This window comes from Poecilia formosa, unplaced genomic scaffold (assembly GCF_000485575.1).
Source record: "Poecilia formosa unplaced genomic scaffold, Poecilia_formosa-5.1.2 Scaffold491, whole genome shotgun sequence".
NCBI classification, from domain to species: domain Eukaryota; kingdom Metazoa; phylum Chordata; class Actinopteri; order Cyprinodontiformes; family Poeciliidae; genus Poecilia; species Poecilia formosa.
In genome coordinates, this window is record NW_006800430.1 from 115,072 (window position 1) to 133,942 (window position 18,871).

Sequence of the window (18,871 nt, forward strand, 5' to 3'; positions counted from 1 at the left end):
TTTTAGTCAATAATATGCAGAGTAGTAAAAACTGCATGATACTATGTGATTCTATGTTCATCAGTTCTAAGGACTTTTTGCAACAGGTTTTCCAAGCCAGTCATTTAGCTCCTTGTGTTTGGGCTTTTGTTTGTAAGATATCTGTTAACTGGGAGGTTTCTGAAGTAGAGCTGCTGTTCCATCTTCAGCCATGATATAATGTATATCATTCCGTTTGTTTCCTCTTGTATTCTTAAACTCAACGGCACTGACGTGCAATATATGCAATAACACATCACAGATCATTTGGGTAAAAAAAAATTGTTGCCTTGCACGTCTCCAGGTGTCTCCTCTCTGAGGCTCATTTCTTTGCACAGGTTTTAAGTAAACTGTATTATATGTGCAAGAGTTTAGTTATGTTTTTACTTTACAGCAAATTTCCAATATTTTCAAACCAATTAACCAGTTATATACTCACAGTTTTAACTAAATAAGTAAAGTGTTGTCAGAATAATAGTTAATAGTTTAAACATTTAAATTTTATTTTTATATTCCATCTGCAGTGGGGTAGTTTCAAGACGTAGCAACAGAAAACAAATATAAAAAATAAAAAACCTATAAAAGCTACATACTGCAGCTTTAATTGAATAATTTGATATTTTTTTGTTGGAAAAAAACACATACAAGTAAATACAATTATCAGAGATCCACTAGGTCAACAAAAAGAAACCTGTTCAAGTTGCAGGATTTTCTGGTCATATTTTCTAATCCTTTCTGACTGAAGAAGAGTTGATTCTTCAAAACCAGTTTGTTCAGCAAAAAGCCCAGACATTACCTGTTTGTTACATAGCTTTTAATGCAGTTTGTTAAATATGATGCTTTTCCCCCGAAACAAACAAATATGTACATGTACACCTACACTACAGCAAACACAATCAAGAAAATAAGCGCTAGAAAGGCCAAGCAGTTGAACACAATATGCAGCAAATACGTTCATCCTATTCATCTTTATAGATGGCTGCTATTGTTACAACTTATTAATTTAGCATCAAGCTTTGTATTAGAGATCTATTAGACCAGTGTTTCTCAACGTTTTTTGGGCCAGCGCCCCCCCAGCCCTTATCCAGGTCCCTCACCGCCCCCCACCAAAGAATTTGCAGGCTACTTTGCACTGACCATTATTTTATCATTAAGATTACTATCACTATTGTAGATGTTTTGATTTTTATGCTTGTTTCTGTATTTATCAAAGATAATTTCTCATATAACAAAAAAGCCATGGGAATAGAAATTATTTTCACAGGTGTTTACAAAAAATGCAATGAACATTCAAGTTAAAATCTGTAGGCCTAACAGCAGCCAATCAGAGTGGAAAAAATATTCTTATTTTGTGCCATTTTCTAGTTGTTAAATCTTCCACAAAATGATCAGATAAAAGATGAACAACATGCCAGTTTAAACTTTGAACTATTTGTAAAACGACTGAGCTCTGCAGCATTAAAACATGGATAGAACCGTAACTACATTAATCATAGCTCTTCTTCTCTTCAGTGTTTCTGTTTCTGGTGGTGCAGCTCTGTGCTGCCTTCAGGAGAATGGGACATCAGAGCATCATCCATAAAATTTCACCCACATGGCATTTAGTGTGCAAACCAGAGTTTTTAGTGGAAAAACAAAAGTTCCAGATCCTTTTAATGCCGTACAAATATGAGACAGAAACATGGATTATATCTTTATATAGATCTATTGATTTATAGATTAATAGTTTTACTGGGCAGAAATGACAAAGATCAAATCTGGTTCTTAACCAAGTCCTAATGAGTCAAATTGAAAGTGTCATGGAGTTGTCAGCCTCATGACATCAACACTGACATGGAAAATAATATTGAAGAAATAAATATATAATCTAATTAAAAACATAAATAAGTGATAAGTTATTTACTGTTATGGTCTGTAAGTTATATTTATTCTCAGTATTTGATATGGTGCCAACAAACCCATGGTACTTCATCAATATTATTTTACCTTTTATCTGGAAATAGTGTGGTTATTCTTGCCATACAGTCCTCTGTATTAATTATTGATCGAAAGGTCTTGCCATACCAGTTTATTCCTCTGTATTTACTTTAGTTTCTTAGTTTATTCTTGCATTTTGTTCTTCATTCATTTCCATTTAGTTTCCTTTGATTAGTATTATCCTCTATTGGTTAATTGCTATGTCCACTTTAGTTTCTTTCCTGTTGCTAGATTTATTTTATCATGTATTGACGCTCACCATCATTAATCTTCACTCATCACCTGCTGCGCCGCCTAATCGTCATGTTTCACATCATGTGTTGATTTTTCCCTGCTCAGCGTTGTTTTCTCTGTTTTTATGCCATAATTCACATCTAGTTCGTCGCTCCGTTTTATGTCCCGCTTCTCCTGTTTCAGAGTTTTGCGCAATGTGCGCGTCTTTTTTTTTTACCCCCTAAGGTGCAGGGCGGTCGGGAAGCGTATCGATGGGGAAAAGGCAGACTGACATAAACCTTTTAAAACAACGGAAACAATTTCGGTATTCTGATTATTGAAATTTAAAAGTGCTGTGTTGTTCTATCAAGCCCGTTTCATACCGGACCTTACAGCTCCGGTGTTAACGCTATAAAATGAAGGCTCTCTATCGAGGTATCACCATGGAGGGATTTCTTTATTTCTTTATTTGAATGGGTTCATTTTTCAGAGGGATACAAAGTGAGGGTATCATGATTTTAGCTACCAGTAGCAGGAGAACGGAGCTGCGCCAAGAAGCTAACAGAAGCTAACAAACACTGAATAGAAGAAGAGCTGCCATCGATACAGTTGCAGCCAAGCATGGTTTAATGTTACACAATACAGTTTTACCAATTTGCTCAAAGTCTAAACTGGTATTGTTGTGCATATAAGGTGTCAAGTTTACCTTCGACCAAACGCCCCCCAAAGGCATCACAGCGCCCCCCTTTTGTAAAAATGTCCGCCAGCGCCCCCTGCCGTCCTCTGAACGCCCCCTGGTGGGCGGTACCGCCCACGTTGAGAACCGCTATATTAGATGGTCACCAGTTTGCTCAGTGACAAAGGTTTGAATTCATAATCTGCCAAATGAATCGTTAAATTGGCCCAAATGGAACTCAGAACCAAAGTGAGTCAGTGTAGGATATGATTTTCAGATAATATGCATTTGAATTAAACCATACATTTAAGCGATTTTTTATGAAAATTTACCTCATGAAAAACAGCCAACTATAACAAAAACTAAACTGATACCCCATGTTTTCAGCATATGGGTTGAAGTTGGTTTGCTCATTTACTGTATTCAATACTTAGGATTTAAGGAGGAAATTGCTATTGGGGTGAAAATTGGTGCAGGGATGAACTGACCTGAACCTGAGTTCATACAGGAGGTTTTTTCTGTATGAACTGGGGCAAAGAAGTTCTTCTCTTATAGTAGATTAAATATATAAGTGCTACAGAGGTCATTGCGACTCCCGCCCAAACCTTCTTACTTCTTTTCCAACTAGTAATACTGTAAGAACTCAATACTCTCAGCATCTGATCCACCGCCATGTTGTTTTGAGAACAGGTCAGTAGTCCTGGCACGCTCTCATGGAAGAGAACATGAACGCTGGAGATGACNCTGGTAGAGACGAACCCTTAACCACCATGAGGTTGAGAGAGGGTCAGAGAAATATGGTCATCAGAAACTGACATATTGAGGATGGCGCATTACAATTTTGGGTTTAGAGCACTAAATGCTCTAAGTTTCAAGTCACACTTCTTTACTTGAAAACACACACATCCTGTGATCTCTGCAAATTGACTTCTCCATATTTGTTAAAGCTGTCACCATGTCATGACAGTTTACTGAGATAGATAATCTGTGACAAAAGATCAATCTCCTCCACCTCCTCCCTGAGCTAAACGGTACTTTACTTTACTAACTAAAGTAAAGTACCGTTCCGACCAAAAACAACCAATCACAACCAGGAGGGTCTTAGTGCTGTCAGTCAACTTCATGTACTCACTGCTAAATGTGCTAATGGTATAGAAACAACATATCATTACAGGAAAAATGTTTATCTGCCCTCATTGGTAGCTATGCTAACTAGACTGAGCATTCACAACATGCTATGCTAGCTACAGCATAGGGATGAGCAGCCACATGAGATTGTGGATTATCTCTCATGGCATACTGTCACAACACAATGGCAGTTTTAACAAATGGGTGAAAAAAAAATTTTTTTTATAAAAGTGACATACTGCAGCATTAATTTCACTTAGGAGAGGACGGGTCAGGAGGGATGTGGGCTAGAGCTGCTGCTGACTGACTCATCTGTTAAGTGGTAAAAGGTGCAAGGGTAAGTTAAATATATGAATATCTTGGTATTTTTTCCTTAATTCATTAAATGCCAGTGAAAAGGAAGCAAACAGTAGTTTGTAGCTAAGTTAACTAAGCTAACTAAGCTAAATATTTAATAATCTCACACAGTCTACTCATCTCTCAGAGAATTGGGTTGCAAATTGACACTCTTACCTTTTTCTCTCTCTTTCCCTTTTATTTTTTGAAAACTTGACTTTATTTTTCTTAGCAACATAGTAATTGCCACAGTCATTCTAGTCTTCTACTGACTGCTGCTGAACACCCTCTCCATCACCCTCTCCCCCCAGGATCTCCATTTCATGCAGATCCGGGGGGGAGGGTGGGGGTCAGGGCAAATATGGATGTGTGCTTTTTTGTCTGGGAGTGGTAACATTTAATTTTTACTGCTAAAAGCAATTTTAGAATTTTGTAATTGACAGGGCCACATTTTATTTTTCATTTCTATGAACAAAAAAATAAATAAAAATTGTGGGAGGGACCCCTGTCAGTCAGGATCCCCTGTAATTGTCCTAACTTCCCCCCCATATATGGTTCCCCTTCTGTAATGGCTGGTCATTCATTGAGGATCTATGATCTATTTAAATGACTCCAACAAATCATATCTTCCCAATGTCCACCAGGGCATTCTCAGTGACAAAGGTTAGAGGTCAGAATCTACCCTATTTTGTGATTAAATTGGTCCAGAAGTCACTCAGGACCAAAATGAGTCAGTATAGAATATAATACATAATTTTCAGATAATATGCATTTGAATTAAATCATACATATAATTTGAGGATGATGAAAAACTGATACCCCATGTTTTAAGAATATGGGTTGAGATTGGTTGCTCAAATACTGGATAATTAAATTAAAAGAGTAATTTACAATTGGGGTACAAATTGGTGCTGGGATGAACTGACCTGAACCCCAGTTCATACATGAGGTTTTTCTGTGGTTCCACGGACATAAAGAGGCTCTGTGAGTTCAGGCACAGAGCCTCTTTCTCTGCTTGGAAGAAAATTAGTTATAAACTCTGAGTTTTTGCAGATTAAATAAATTGTTAAAGATATTATTATGATCCTCCCCCAAAGCTTAATATTTATTTTCCAACTTGGAATTCTATAACGGCGCAACACTCTCAGCATCTGATCCACCGCCATGTTGTTTTGAGAACAGGTCAGTAGTCCTGGCACGCTCTCATGGAAGAGAACATGAACGCTGGAGATGACATTGGGATAGACGTCTGCCCAGTCCGTCCCGACCGTGGAGTAGCTGGGATCTCTGGTGTGGTGCATCAGGACCAGGATCACGTTTTGATCTCCTGTGGAGAAAAAGAAAATGAACAAGAGATGGATATGAGTAACAAAACTCAATACAGCACTGCTGTGACCTGTCTGCGCTTAATGTACCTCAGTAAATTTGGAAAATAAAAGTTGTCTTATAAAAATGTTACAGGAGCTGTGTTTCCATTGCACAAGTTGAAATTACAAAAATAAATTTCTTAATGTAAATATGTGATTTAGAAAAACTCACATTTTTGGATCAAATATTTTTGCACTAGGATGAGGCAGTTTTTTTCTACTGTATTGAAAGTAGTGTATTTCAAAGAAGTCATGATATTACTACTGGCAAAAAAGACAAAGAAGTCGACAGGAAGTGGTAGGAGAATAGTGGCAAGGTTTGCTTTTTACTGACTTAACGTGTGAACAAACTTAGTCACTTGATTTTAACTGTATTTCTTTTTTAATGGAAACACCACAATTGCTAAATTGCATTTTTTTTTTTACATTAGCGGAATAGCAACAATGTTAAAGCTTTACATGTTAAAGTTTTACATGTTACACATGTAACATGTAAAGCCAGTGCGGCGAGCTTTACATGTTACCTGACAGATTGCTCATGGCTGCTTCCACATCAGACCCGACACGAGAGGTGATTGGACAGAAAAGCAGGGTGACGCTGCTTCTGTTCCGGTCCGTCCGAAGCAGCTCTAAGTTCCTCCCCAGCTGGTTCAGCAGCTCTTCATCAGCTCCAAAGGTTTGTCCAGAAGTGACCACACGGATCTTAACTGTGCCCATCACCAAAACATGAAAACAAAGGATATAAACAGAGCACAAACATCACAATGAACCATGTTTCTTGTGACTAGATTAGTTCACTCACCTAATAAACTGAAAAACAACCTTATTCCTAATCAAAGAAAAAAAAAGTAGGGTTTATGTTTATGGTTTGTATAAAATTTCACTATGCATTTACATCATTAACAGACTTGAGAGCATTTCTTTAGTTTTGCACAAACTTCTGCTCCAAAACATACAACATAGTTGCTTTATTTTCAAACCATTGTTCCTGTGTAACAATGAAGAATGCTGGGAAAACTCTCTTGTGACTTTGTGGACCAAAACCAAGTTTGTTCAATACAGCAAAACAGGAAAAATCTGAGTGCATGTACTGAACAGGTGAGCAAAATACTTTCAGTTCAAGACTTACCTGTTTGAATAAAAATCCATCTTACACCTGGAAATAGGATGATAACAGTGTTATTTATTTATCTTACACACAGGGTGAAAATTTTGTTATCTGACTGATAGAAATGAGTGAATGATAAAGGAAAAGAAAGAAGAAAAAGAACAGGATAAAGGACAGAGTGAACTTTTTGTCACCTTTAAATAAACTCACTTTGGTTTCTACATTCTGTCGTCACATAAATGGCAGAATGTGCAGAAATGAAGCTGTGTGTCTTTGTAGTTCATCCAAATTGTGTGATATATAAAGCAACTTTGATAAACAACCACTGTTCAATTTATTAGCTGCAACTCGCAAGTAACTCGCAAGTATGGACCGTATTTTTTAGGACTGTTGTAATTCTGTGTGGCACAGATCCAAATTTCTGAAAAGCTTCTCATTTATTTTGGTTCTGATTGACACAATAAAATGACAGTTTCTGCTGATTCATCAGCTGCGTATTCATGATGCTAATTTCATCCCAATGTTGCTCTATTGAAATGACTTTTTTTTTTTTACTGTGGAGGCCCTTTAGCAGTGGAGTATAGCAGTAGTCTGCACTGTTATCCTCCAAACCAAAATTAGAATATTAAACTCTTTCAATTTCCCTTTTGCCACATAGCTACACATACAATCAATTTTGATCTATATGTTTGTAAAAAGTGATATAAAATGTATGTAAAATGTTAGAACTAATTAGCCTACAGTTTAGAAACAACAACAACAACAACAACAACAACAACAAAACAAGAATAACGTTTAAACATACCCCTCCAAAGCCTCATCAGGAAACCAATCATGGTCACTAAATACAAAAACAAGATCAAAATTTGAATCAGTAAATCTTTCTGTGTAAATCAAAAAATGTCGGTCATTGTTTTGAACATCGCGTCTTTAGGGAAAACGGACATTTAAATAAATACGCGCGCGCACGTTCACGTACGCAAAGACACAAAGACGTACACACGCGCTCGTACAAAGCTGTCAAGAACCCTGACAAACCCACACGAGCGCAAACACTCTCCTGCGCGCGCTCTCACACACAGTTTATAACTCCGAAAGCATAATAAAGCCATTTGAACAGGTGCCAGTTTAAACCCAGCTACAGTAGATGCATCGAAACGTCGGACAGCCATTCATATAAAGAAAACATTTGATGGAGTCAGCTACCTTTGCTGCGTTGTTGCTGCTGCCTGAAACACGGTGTTACTCTGCTGAGAGCAAGAGGAAGAACTTTCACTTTCACTTTTAGAAGCAGAGAAACCAGAAAAACCACGTGATTTCTCTGCAGTCTATCTGCAGTGAAGCCTGCTCACTGAAGAGGAATTTAAAGGGTTGGACTCAAACCCTTAATTTACAGTGAAACGAACTTAATGTAGCAGATACTCCAAGGCGCTCATTCATTTTGACGCCAAATTAATTTAACCTTTACGTAAATACACATTCAGATGCTCCTAAACTGGTCAGATTATGTTTCTGCTTTACTTTCTCTCCTATTGTTGCACAGTGCTTTTTGCGGTGGGAAAATCTTTGAAGTGGATGAGATAAATAAATTTTCCATTTTCTAAGATGAAAAGTCTCGTCTTTTTAAATAAAACAGAAATAAAAGCATACTCATGGACTTCTCAATAGATTGAATTGTAGAATTTGGGGTATAGTAAATTAATTGTGATATAATTTTGACCGTTTTTTTACTATGGTAGGCGATGCCACCTGCTGGCACAAATGGATAACTGCATTTGGTCAAAATCCGTGTTCTGACTCTTCCAGTGCGTTTCTTGTCTGTGTGTGTGCGTGCGCGTGCGTGTTTGCGTGTGTGCGTGCGTGTGTACGTGCGTGCGCATACGTGTGTGTATGTGTGTGTGTGTGTGTCACAAAATTCAGTGTGGAGCTTCCAATCCTTATTCCTCAATTCTGAAAGTTGTTTATGTTTTTTAAATTCATTTAACTGCAGTGCAAGGATTTTTGATATCACTGTTCCTTCTTATGGTACAATCATCCAACATAAACCTCTAGATTGCTGTAAATGAGCAAAAATAAATGAAGTAACACAATTAGAGACATTTAGAAAAGTCCAGGGCTGGTTGAAGGTTGCTGGATTAGGGTTATGCTGGTGAAAAGTATTTATTTCTTTATTACATTAATGTTTGAACCAAAACCATATACTTTGGTTCTGTTGTACTTCCAACAACCTCTCCAGTATATTCTGCCAAAGGTTTTGTCACTGCTTTCTTTAACATAAGTGCAAGGTGTCAGAGCAAGTTGTAATCCAGATGCAGATTTCTCAGATTTTACAAACAGTTCCTTAATGTGCTTTAATGTGCTGGATGTTCTTATCACCAAAATACACTTTCAAAGTTTTGACTTCACAGCTGAAATATATACACAACAATAATCCACTTTTTGGTAGCTGTCAAAGTTTGTTCAAGTAAAGGGCTTGTTTACCAGCACCACACACCCCCTAAACATCCCAGCATTTCTATTATTCGTTTTTCAGTTTTAGTGTCCCACATAGCAACTGTGTTACATGGCTTAGAAGTAAAGGTTTTAAATAAATATTTGATCATTTCTCTACTTTTAGCTTTTTTGTCAATCTGGGATCTTTTTTTTTCTTTTCAAAAATAATGAGCCTATTGAGACTTTAACATCACTTTGGATACTCCAGCCCTACAGCTTCTCCTTGACAGTGACTTTCCTCTATTGTATGATGTATTTTATGTGCCCAGTAACAGCTGAAGACTTTATGACATTTCCTTTCAAATAGTTTTTATTTAGTAAGGCATGTCATGAGCACAAGGCATAAAGGCATGGTAGACATACAGCCTGTGCTTTCTTATTCTAAAAAAGAGGGAAAAAAATATATCTCACTTCATCAAGACGCTCTCAATAATCCCTGATGTGGAGAAATTTCCTGCTCCATTTCTTTCCTTTTTGCTGTCAGCTAGATGTTTTCTACACTGATTACATTTTCTGAAATCCAATAAATTAATGGAGGTTGAAACTACTGCAAGCTTTAGATCAGCTTCTGTAATCTCCTTTCCTGGTCTATTAACTTTTGTGGGCAAGGTCGTGTTGACCTTGTTCCATTCTGCTAAACTCCATCACAAAGGACGTCTTAATGTCACGTCTATTAAACCTTCTATAAACACACATTTGAATAAGGAGCAAACACCTCTTGCTGTTCCAAACTGCAGAGATCTTTACATTTATATTAATTTGAAGTGTGTTTATGGGGATTGTCATTAAATACCAACTTCAAGTGGAAATTTGAGAAGCTGTAAGATTTTACACTCCACTTTTGTTTCCTGCTCTGCCCTCTGAGGCCGTTGTCCCCAATGAACTAAAGACCGAAATACCTCGTTAAACTTTGCCATCGTCACCTCTACAGTTATGGTTTGAATGAATATGGAGAATTTATTCTATAATTTAAAGTCTGTCAGCATATGTGTCAGACATCAGGTCACTTGATGTCAATTTCTGGAAAACTGAATTAGAATTTTTTTTTACCAGAAGTAAAAAGAAACATTTCGGTAGTTCCTTTCCAATGATATTGTTCCAGTGATACCAAGTCATCATTACCTGTAGTCACCACAATTGGTGAGCTCATAAATAATAATTGATCACACAAAGAGAGTAACTAGATGTCTCAACAGTAATTAATTTAATTGTCAATCAGCATCTTCCACAGTCACAACAGGTCTTTACTTCCTGTTTTGCTTTTTCTCTTCATCTTCAATCTGGTACATTGGGATGAAATTACAAATGGTCTCTCTTCCGTGATGATGTCACTGTTGCCATGGTTTCGTCGGTAATGAGCCGTAGCAGCTGCTGAGACACCTGGAGGCTACAATGAATCCAAAATGATCGTTTAACACACCCTAATTGTATCACTGCTGTATTTAATTTGATAAAACATTGTGATGCACAGATTGGTCACGTAGGGTCTGTGTAAGTGGACTAATGTAATCAATTTAGAAAACCCATGTTAACATTACGCTTTTGGTTTGCGGTAAGTAAAGGTGTTGTTGGTTATAAGTATCTGTTCCCTAAGCCTGTTTTATTCCAGACTCCACATACAACATGGTAAACCGGTCCAATAAAGGGAATATGACAACTTTTTGCTTTCAGCTGTGTGCAGGCCTGCGGTTCATTGTAGCTCTCTGCTCTCTCTTTCCCAATATCAAAAAGCAGGTGAAAGAAAGAGAAAAAAAAGAAAAATAAAGATGTAGAAAATACCTGAAGAGTGATGTGGTACCTATTGTCAAACTCCAAAAAACAATGGTTAACACAAAAGGCTAGTAATAATAGAAAAGTCTCTAGCTGGAATTTGGGTCCATTAACTCAAAGTCAGATTGAAAAAGGAGTCTTTTCAAGTCTTTTTGGTCTGTGGGAACCCAGAAGCAGCTGAATGGGCACCAGCAGTCCAAGAGTTATGTGGTCAGGTGGTCACTCAGGCAAAACACTCGAAAGTTTGGAGGGGGTATGGAGACATACTCTTTCCTTGATGTGGAGTTCTCCTAAGAAAAATAACTACCCACACTGGGTTGATGTAAATATCCATGCAGGTCAGCCTGAGTCCCCAAAGCCCCATGGCTTTGGGATGATTCTGGACCAGCATCCAGCATGTCAGGGGGCTGGGAGCCGTGCACCACCAACACTGGAGGCTGTGCTGCTGACCCCAACTTAGAACGCTGTGGGTCAGTGGGAAGAAAACTTCACAGATCTCCCTCGTCAATCCCACCAGCATGTTTTCCAGGAAGCAGAGAATGAGGGACGTTAGGTCAGGCTCTCGGATCTGTGGTGCTGAGGTCACTGATGTCATTAAAAAGTTCCTCTGTGGCAAGACACCAGGTGGATGAGATGTAGGGTTGGGGTAACTCTACCCTTATCTAACCCAGGTCAGATTTAAACCAGCCAAGTGATGTTCCTTTGATAACATGTTCAAGCCTTTCCTAGAGATCAAGTGTATCAGACACAAGTCCATTATCTGAGACCAAGAGAATATCATCCATAACTTCACAAGCTCTGTTTCAGTGCTATGCTAAGCTCTGGAACCTGACTGAAACTCTTCAAACAGGTTATTACTGTTTAAATGTTTGCACACTTGATTAGCAAGCAGATGTTCAATATGGACAAAACACATATTTAATACTAACCATTTTGTTACATGATGAATCTGCTTTGCTGTCTTGCAGGGTACTTCCTGTTTGAGCTATGAGACATGGAAACAACCGTTCATTAAAATGTCCAATTCTTTAATAATCCTAGACTTGTAAAGTTGGCATTTGTGCTTAATGAGACTCTGGAGCAGGAGGATCCAGAGGTTTTATTTTTGACAGAAAATTAGGTACAACAACTGGCATTCTGAAACCAACCAAGGACGCAGAGGTTGCAGATTAATGCGGTTTCTTCGAAGGTGAGTAGGAAGGATTTTGGCACCTCCTTAGTGTTGCAGGAGGAGTAACAGTATGCTCACAGGAGAAGGTGAGCCACAGTGCCAGGAAGCAGCGAGCGCCTGAACCGATGCAGGCATCTCTGTCAGTTTTCCAAGGTCTAGCAGTGGAGTGAGAGCGTCGGGGGGGCGGACAGGCAGGGGGGATGAGTGAGAGGAAGGACACCCAGGTAGGTGGTTGAAAGGAAGCAGCCAGAGGAGCCTCATGAATGTCGACCTTTCCTCAGCTTTTCAGAAGAGCACATGAAGGCAGAAGAAGATAGAATCTGAAATAGCAACATCCAGCAGAGCCCAAAAAGTCCAACAGATGAATTTGTCAGCCCCATCAACTCAGTCCATTGACCTGTCTGACTCAGGACAAGCCGTGAAAGAGGACAGGCTTTGTCTAAAGCGTCTGTGAGTCATCTAATTGATGTGACTGCTTAGTGGTTGACATTTTGTAAAGGCACACGCTTCACAATGGCCGACGCCAGAGGATGAGTCAGCCCAGTCGGGGGAAACACTCAGCAGCTTCGCTGAATTTTGAGGCTCCGGCAGCCAGAAAGAAACCAGTGGATTTCTCTTCATTCTCTCTATAACAGCAACGGCTGCATGACAGACGGGGAACATATGTTCAATTAATGTGGGAGGGTGATAGACCAAAAAAATCTGTAACAATAAATAATTTCCGAAATGTATGCAATGGATTTTACAGGTACTTACTACACTCATTATTGTAAAACAACACATTTTGACTAAAGTTTGTTTTTTGTGAAAAAATGTCTCTCTGTGCAAAGTAAATGAATGTAAGCAACCAAAATAAAAACTAGAATGTTTGGAAACACTGCTTTGAAAAATCATTGCTCTGCACTTGAGAAATAATTTTAAAAATTCATAAGGGAGCGAATAATTTTTACCTCCCAAAGATAGTGACATTCACATTCACATCTCTAAATATATTGTCTGCTTTTATTCTATTTAGTGTGAAAGTGAGTCAAACAGTGCCGTTGTTTTGTATCTGTCTAGTATGTGCTCAATACAAAAAAGTAATATTCGCTGAACCCACAAGCCCAACAGTTCTCTCTTTTACTATCAGGACATAAAATTGCTTTAAAAATCTGCAGAATCAACAGATGTAGGATTTTTCTACTTAGTGTTGCTGTCCTTTTAGATACTTCTTGGTGGGTGGTTTGTTTGTATATCTACACTGTGGTGTGTTTTTAAAAATCATATTTAATCAATCAAGTTTCAATTAAATTTATTTGTATATCACATTTCAGCAACAAACGAAAGTGCTTTACATCATGAAAGCATAAAAACATGATAAAAACATCAGCCACCAATTATAAAACCAATAACAAACACTGGTTTTTGTCAAGTGCCATCATCAAAAATTGACTGTATTTATTGTTGTTCAATACTTTTATGACATTTTCTCTTTTCATTTTTTTCTTCTCTCAGGTGTGAATCCACTTAATGCTGTTTTAAAGCAGTAATGTTGGAAACAACCATTAAAATCGTTTTCATACAGCCACCAGGGGGAGCTGCAGTACCCTCCTCGCCCCTTCCTGGTTCACTGCTGCCTGAACTGTTCAGCTTCAGAGCCTAACAGCCAGACTTCATGCTGGAATCTAATGCATTGTGTATGAAGTTGTCAACATAATATTTCCTACTTCAATCTGTCATTAGGCATCAAAAAGCTGTTTTTTAGCTTCTTTCTGCTTTCTGTGTCTCAGTTTCGACTGCTGAGTGTGAAGCTCGTTCTCCCGTTTGGAAAAGGGTTTGAATCTACATTTGTGATTTCACTTTGGATGGGCACAGCTGTGCTTTAGTGCATTTTAAAGATTAAACAGATAGATGTGTGTAAAAAAAAACTACAATGGATTGAATGTGACATGTCCTGTGTATAGATATGAAGTTAGAAGCGTTAGAAGCTGAGTAATGCACCAATGTGAACATCAGCAGTAGTTAGTTAGTCAAAAAACAACTAACTACTACTACTAAATAACCTACTTGTCTTTTTCCTGCTTTACCATCTCTAACAACCGACAACGTGCTTTAAATGTTCACTTTTAAAGAGACTCTTACGGATGTTATCCAAAGGTTGTTTTTTTTTGTCACTAGCAAATCTGCACTCACAATAAAAAGGAAACTGGGTAATGAAGGATGAATTTCTACCTTAGGATTACTTAACAATGAGATTTTTAAAAAGGTCAAATTTATTGCTGCCTCAGCCTTTAATGGTGTCAAGCTATGTACCGTTAGCCTCGTAGCAAAGCTGCCTAAGTCATATTTTAACGTTCACAGAAAACAAGAAAAGACATCAAAGGGAAGACTTGGGGGAATATGGATTTTGGACTGTAACAAGTGTTCTGATAGGCTGACGACAGGCAATTAGGCAGAGTGACTAGCAGCGTAAGGAGATCAATATCATGCAATTATCTCAATTTGGTCAAAATGTGACTTAGGCAGTCATGCTATGTGGTTTATGGTGCTTGAACGACATGGCAAATAACACAAATCTAACTATTTCTTGAAAGAAAAAAAATGTTTCAGGGTCTAATTTGTCTTTGCTAGTTATTTTTTTCCTCCTATGACTGCAGATAATCATAGAGACATATGAGAAACACTGGAACCTGCCAAAGAGCCAGACTGCCTCAACCAAGTTGCTAGTTTGTCATTTTGTGACGTTATAACAAGTTATTGAGTACAAAAAATGGCAATTTTGCATAATACAATTGCAAATCCAATTGCTGGACTACCCCTCCTAGGAATCATAATGTTACACCTGAATGGTGAAATCTTTAGAAAGTTCAATATTTGGCAACAAACTGGCAGAAAATGACTGTGTGTGAAAAGAAAGAATTGTCTGTCTTTTTCTGCAGATAGCTACAGAAACGATGCCAGTCGACTGTCAAAAACCAACAATGCACAATTTCTCCAGCAACTGCTCTGCTTATTTGTTCTGCTTCCCAGGTGCTTTAAACAGTCTGAACCAGCAAGTCGCTTTTCCTAACAGTACACGGTAAAGAGAGAAAAGAAAAGGAAGGAAGAAAGAAACACCTCGGCTCAGGAGATATTTCTTTGGCACGCAAGTGTGAGAAATGATGAGAAGAAAGGAGCATTGATCAGAAGCTCTCCACCCATTTTCTGTGGCTCGGCGGCCCCCTCCTGTTTCCCACAGGCGCTTTGTGCGGCTCGATCGTATCTGTTGTGGCATTAGGCTGAGAGGACGGTTTCATTTTTATCAGCGGAGGATGCAGGCATTTTGTGAGGTCACCACGCTGTCGAGTTGGTAAACACATCCATCAGCGCGGCGGCAGACGCTGAGACGTGAACCCACAGTCACAGCCTCTCTGCTCTGCCTGGCGCTCAGGAGTCACTGCTTTCACCTCATCCTCATCCTCAGTGTCTCAGTGTGACAAGGTGCAGGAAGTGGCGGCCGCTGCGCCGTCATGTGTGTCGCACTTAATTTCACTTTTACTGATGGTTAATGAAAACGTCAACTGCTTGAATTACCCTGAATTACCTGAAATGAAGGTTGTCACTAAGCCAACAGTGTCCCATGTTCTTGGTGTTTTCTGAATACATTGTTACTCAGTTAACTCTCATGTATGGAGGCCCAGAAGTGCAAACAATGTCAACAAATCACTTATCTGGCCTCTGCCTTCCTGCACTATTCCGCTCTATTCAAATATCACTTACAGTTCAGTCTGGGTTTTCTCCTGTTTACTAAGATTCCCTGTGGTTGAATTTTTATCGGACCAATCAGCTAACAGAAGGAGAACTTGTTGAACGACATTCATGTATTTTCTGATCGTTTGACCTTTCAGGGTTAAATCGGTGGCCAATAAACTTCTTCTTCAGAAAAATAAATAAAAATCTTCAAAAGATGATTATTTTCCCATCCCAGATATGCAAATGAGTTTTCATTGTGGGGTTTGCAGGTGGTGTCGGGTTGTTATGACAGGCTGATCCATTAGGAGCTTTTGTGCAAAGTTGTTTGTAACTAAATTGCTCCACCTGTGTCCTTTGGATGCAAAAAATGTTTTTTAATAGATTGGCAGGGTGTTGTTTTTTATGAATGCAACTGTCCTCACCATAGGTGGCAAATGTATATGTTTGATGCCTTTTTTAACCCCTGAAATGCCAGTTTAGTGATTGGAATGTCAAATTAAAACAAGTAAACCACCCACCACCATAAATAGAAATCTGTTTCTTGGAGAGAAGGTGGGTGAATATTATGGAGGACCGAAACTGAAGAAATTAAAAATAAGTCATTTAAAGTATTTTAGTTTTTAATCTAGAGCAGATTAAAGATGCATCTTGCCAAGGAGAAGTAAATAGAACTTTATATCTCTGCATTTATTTATGACGCTAAGTTATTTTTAAAATTAAGACTGATCAGCACTGTGATTGCAAGGCAGCAAGGCAATCACAGTGCCTTGCTGCACTGTGATTGCACATTTTCTTGTAGCATGCTACAAGAAAATGTAGCATGCTGACTGTTATGGAATAACATAGAAATAAAGATTTCAAAAGTATAAAGTTGATTATCAAATCAAACATGGGAGCATTTCTGTCCACATCAGTCTTATGTAGTCCATAATCTACAAATACATTGTTAAAAAAAACACTCTGTTGGGGTTTTTTTATTCATCAAATTGATGATTTGGAAACATTCCAACAGGAAATGCTTCATATCCAGGGTAAGTGAAAAATGCGCTGTAAAGAAAAAGCTGCCCTGGTTGGTTGTGATCGTTCTATAGAGAGGAAAAAAAAGCCAACACTAACTGCATTTCCATTACAAATGTGCGCAAAACGTTCTCAGTATTCACAACTGCTGAGTTTCTATTAATTAAGAAAGGCGATTAAAATCACACATGAATAAGCTTGTTCATCCTCCTACCACTTCCTGTAGTCAGGATGATCAACAACATCCTGTTGTTGATCATGTGACTCATTTGATGCGAATAAAGTGTCTTCATTACAACTTAGCAAAATAAACCAATTTCAATACGGCTAAAAAAAAAATATAAAAAAACCCCTCATCCTAGTGTCAAACCTTTTATCAAAAGACCAGAGCTTTTTCGAAATTTCTATGTTTCCGTTAAGCAAATTTATTTTCAAAATGTCAAATTGCGCAATTTTACGATCAATAGAAACGTTGCTTCTGCTGGAAAGAATGTAAAAGACTATTAAGACAATAGTAACCTTGAGAATGTGGCAACACAACATATTTATTAATCTAGGAATAAATAAATTTACAGGTTATTGTGATGAAACCATATTAACCTGTCGATGAATCTGCAGATCCATTTGAGTGTCTTCTGAGCTTCAATTGAAACATTTTATGCTTCGATCAGCACAGCAGCTCCTGTTTGTGCTAAGATGAATAAAACGGGGTTAAGATGTCTGCTTTGCCTCTGGGATACATTCTACAATATTAACGTTGAAACTCTGATCACTCTTAAGTTTATGATATTTGCATTTAGGTCAAAGCAGTGTTTAAAAAACTTGCTTAAACTCATGAATGTATTCTCTTCAGATCTGCTTCGATTCCTCTGATCTTCCTCTGATCCTCTTTTCTTTTTAGTCTTTTATCTATATTGAGTCATCATTTTTACATGGGCGAGCACATAAATCTGAGATCGTGTGCTTTTCTGTCAACCAGCCCTACATATGTATTCAGAATTAACATTTCAAAATCTGGATATTTTGGAGAAATGTACCAGCCGCAGTTAAAGGAGAAAAGGCCTGGACGAACCCAACGAAGCAGTAACGTCACTGCAGAGCTGATTTTCAAAATGTTACGCATGAGGAAATGTTTCCTGCTTAAAGTTTGTGTCTGCGCTACTTTCCATTAAATATTTAAAAAAACCAGAGAAGGTCAGATGACTCTAGAAAGTTACTAATCCACCTTATCGAGACCAAGTCAAGTCTCAAGGGCACGACTCTATAAGTCAAATCTTTATTATTTTTAAGTGTGACTCGAGTCTTAAACTTAAGTCACTCTGACTTATTTCAGCGCTGCATAGTCTGTGACATTGGCTTTTTGTTTCTTGACTGTTTTTGTAATGCATGCTACACAGACTGTTACTGTCTGGGAGAAATAAAAACTGGTATCTTTCACTAGGCAGCAGAGTTTTATCACCTGGGAGGACTTGACTTTCAAATAATCACGTGGTTTATCTAGGTCTAAAAGTGAAAGTGAAAGTGGCTGGTTGTCTTTCTCTCCTTCAGCAGTCACAGTGTTTCAGACAGCAGCAGCTACGGCAAAGGTAAGGACTCCACACTGTTCAGAGCAGCTACTAACTAAGTCATGTTAGCTTGTTGGAATGTTTATTTGACACCTTCTGCAGCATCTTGTCTTAAACGAAGCCGATCAGGAAGCAGATTTGTTCCCAAACAGCTCCAGTTTTCATGGTGTGCTTATGTTTGTTTACATGTTGACCTTATTTCACATGAATGGATTTCTAATGTAGCATGTTAGCTAGCTAGATTATCTCTCGCTAACATCTATGGAAAGCTGCAAATCTGGATTTTAGCCAGTTAGCTGAAAGGAATCAAATTAAAAAAAT

At 38.2% G+C, this 18,871-nt stretch overlaps 1 protein-coding gene across 1 annotated transcript; it reads right to left on the bottom strand.

The window, feature by feature from the left end:
• Window positions 1–4,796: 4,796 nt before the first annotated feature.
• On the bottom strand, window positions 4,797–8,137 carry LOC103156655 (uncharacterized). The gene is made up of 6 exons (XM_007578785.2): window positions 8,030–8,137; window positions 7,629–7,664; window positions 6,845–6,871; window positions 6,518–6,544; window positions 6,240–6,422; window positions 4,797–5,675 (listed from the first exon to the last, which is right to left on the bottom strand). The coding sequence occupies exons 2-6, from the start codon at window positions 7,657–7,659 to the stop codon at window positions 5,287–5,289; spliced, it is 657 nt and encodes a 218-aa protein (XP_007578847.1). The 5' UTR covers window positions 7,660–7,664; window positions 8,030–8,137; the 3' UTR covers window positions 4,797–5,286.
• Between the last annotated feature and the right edge of the window lie 10,734 nt (window positions 8,138–18,871).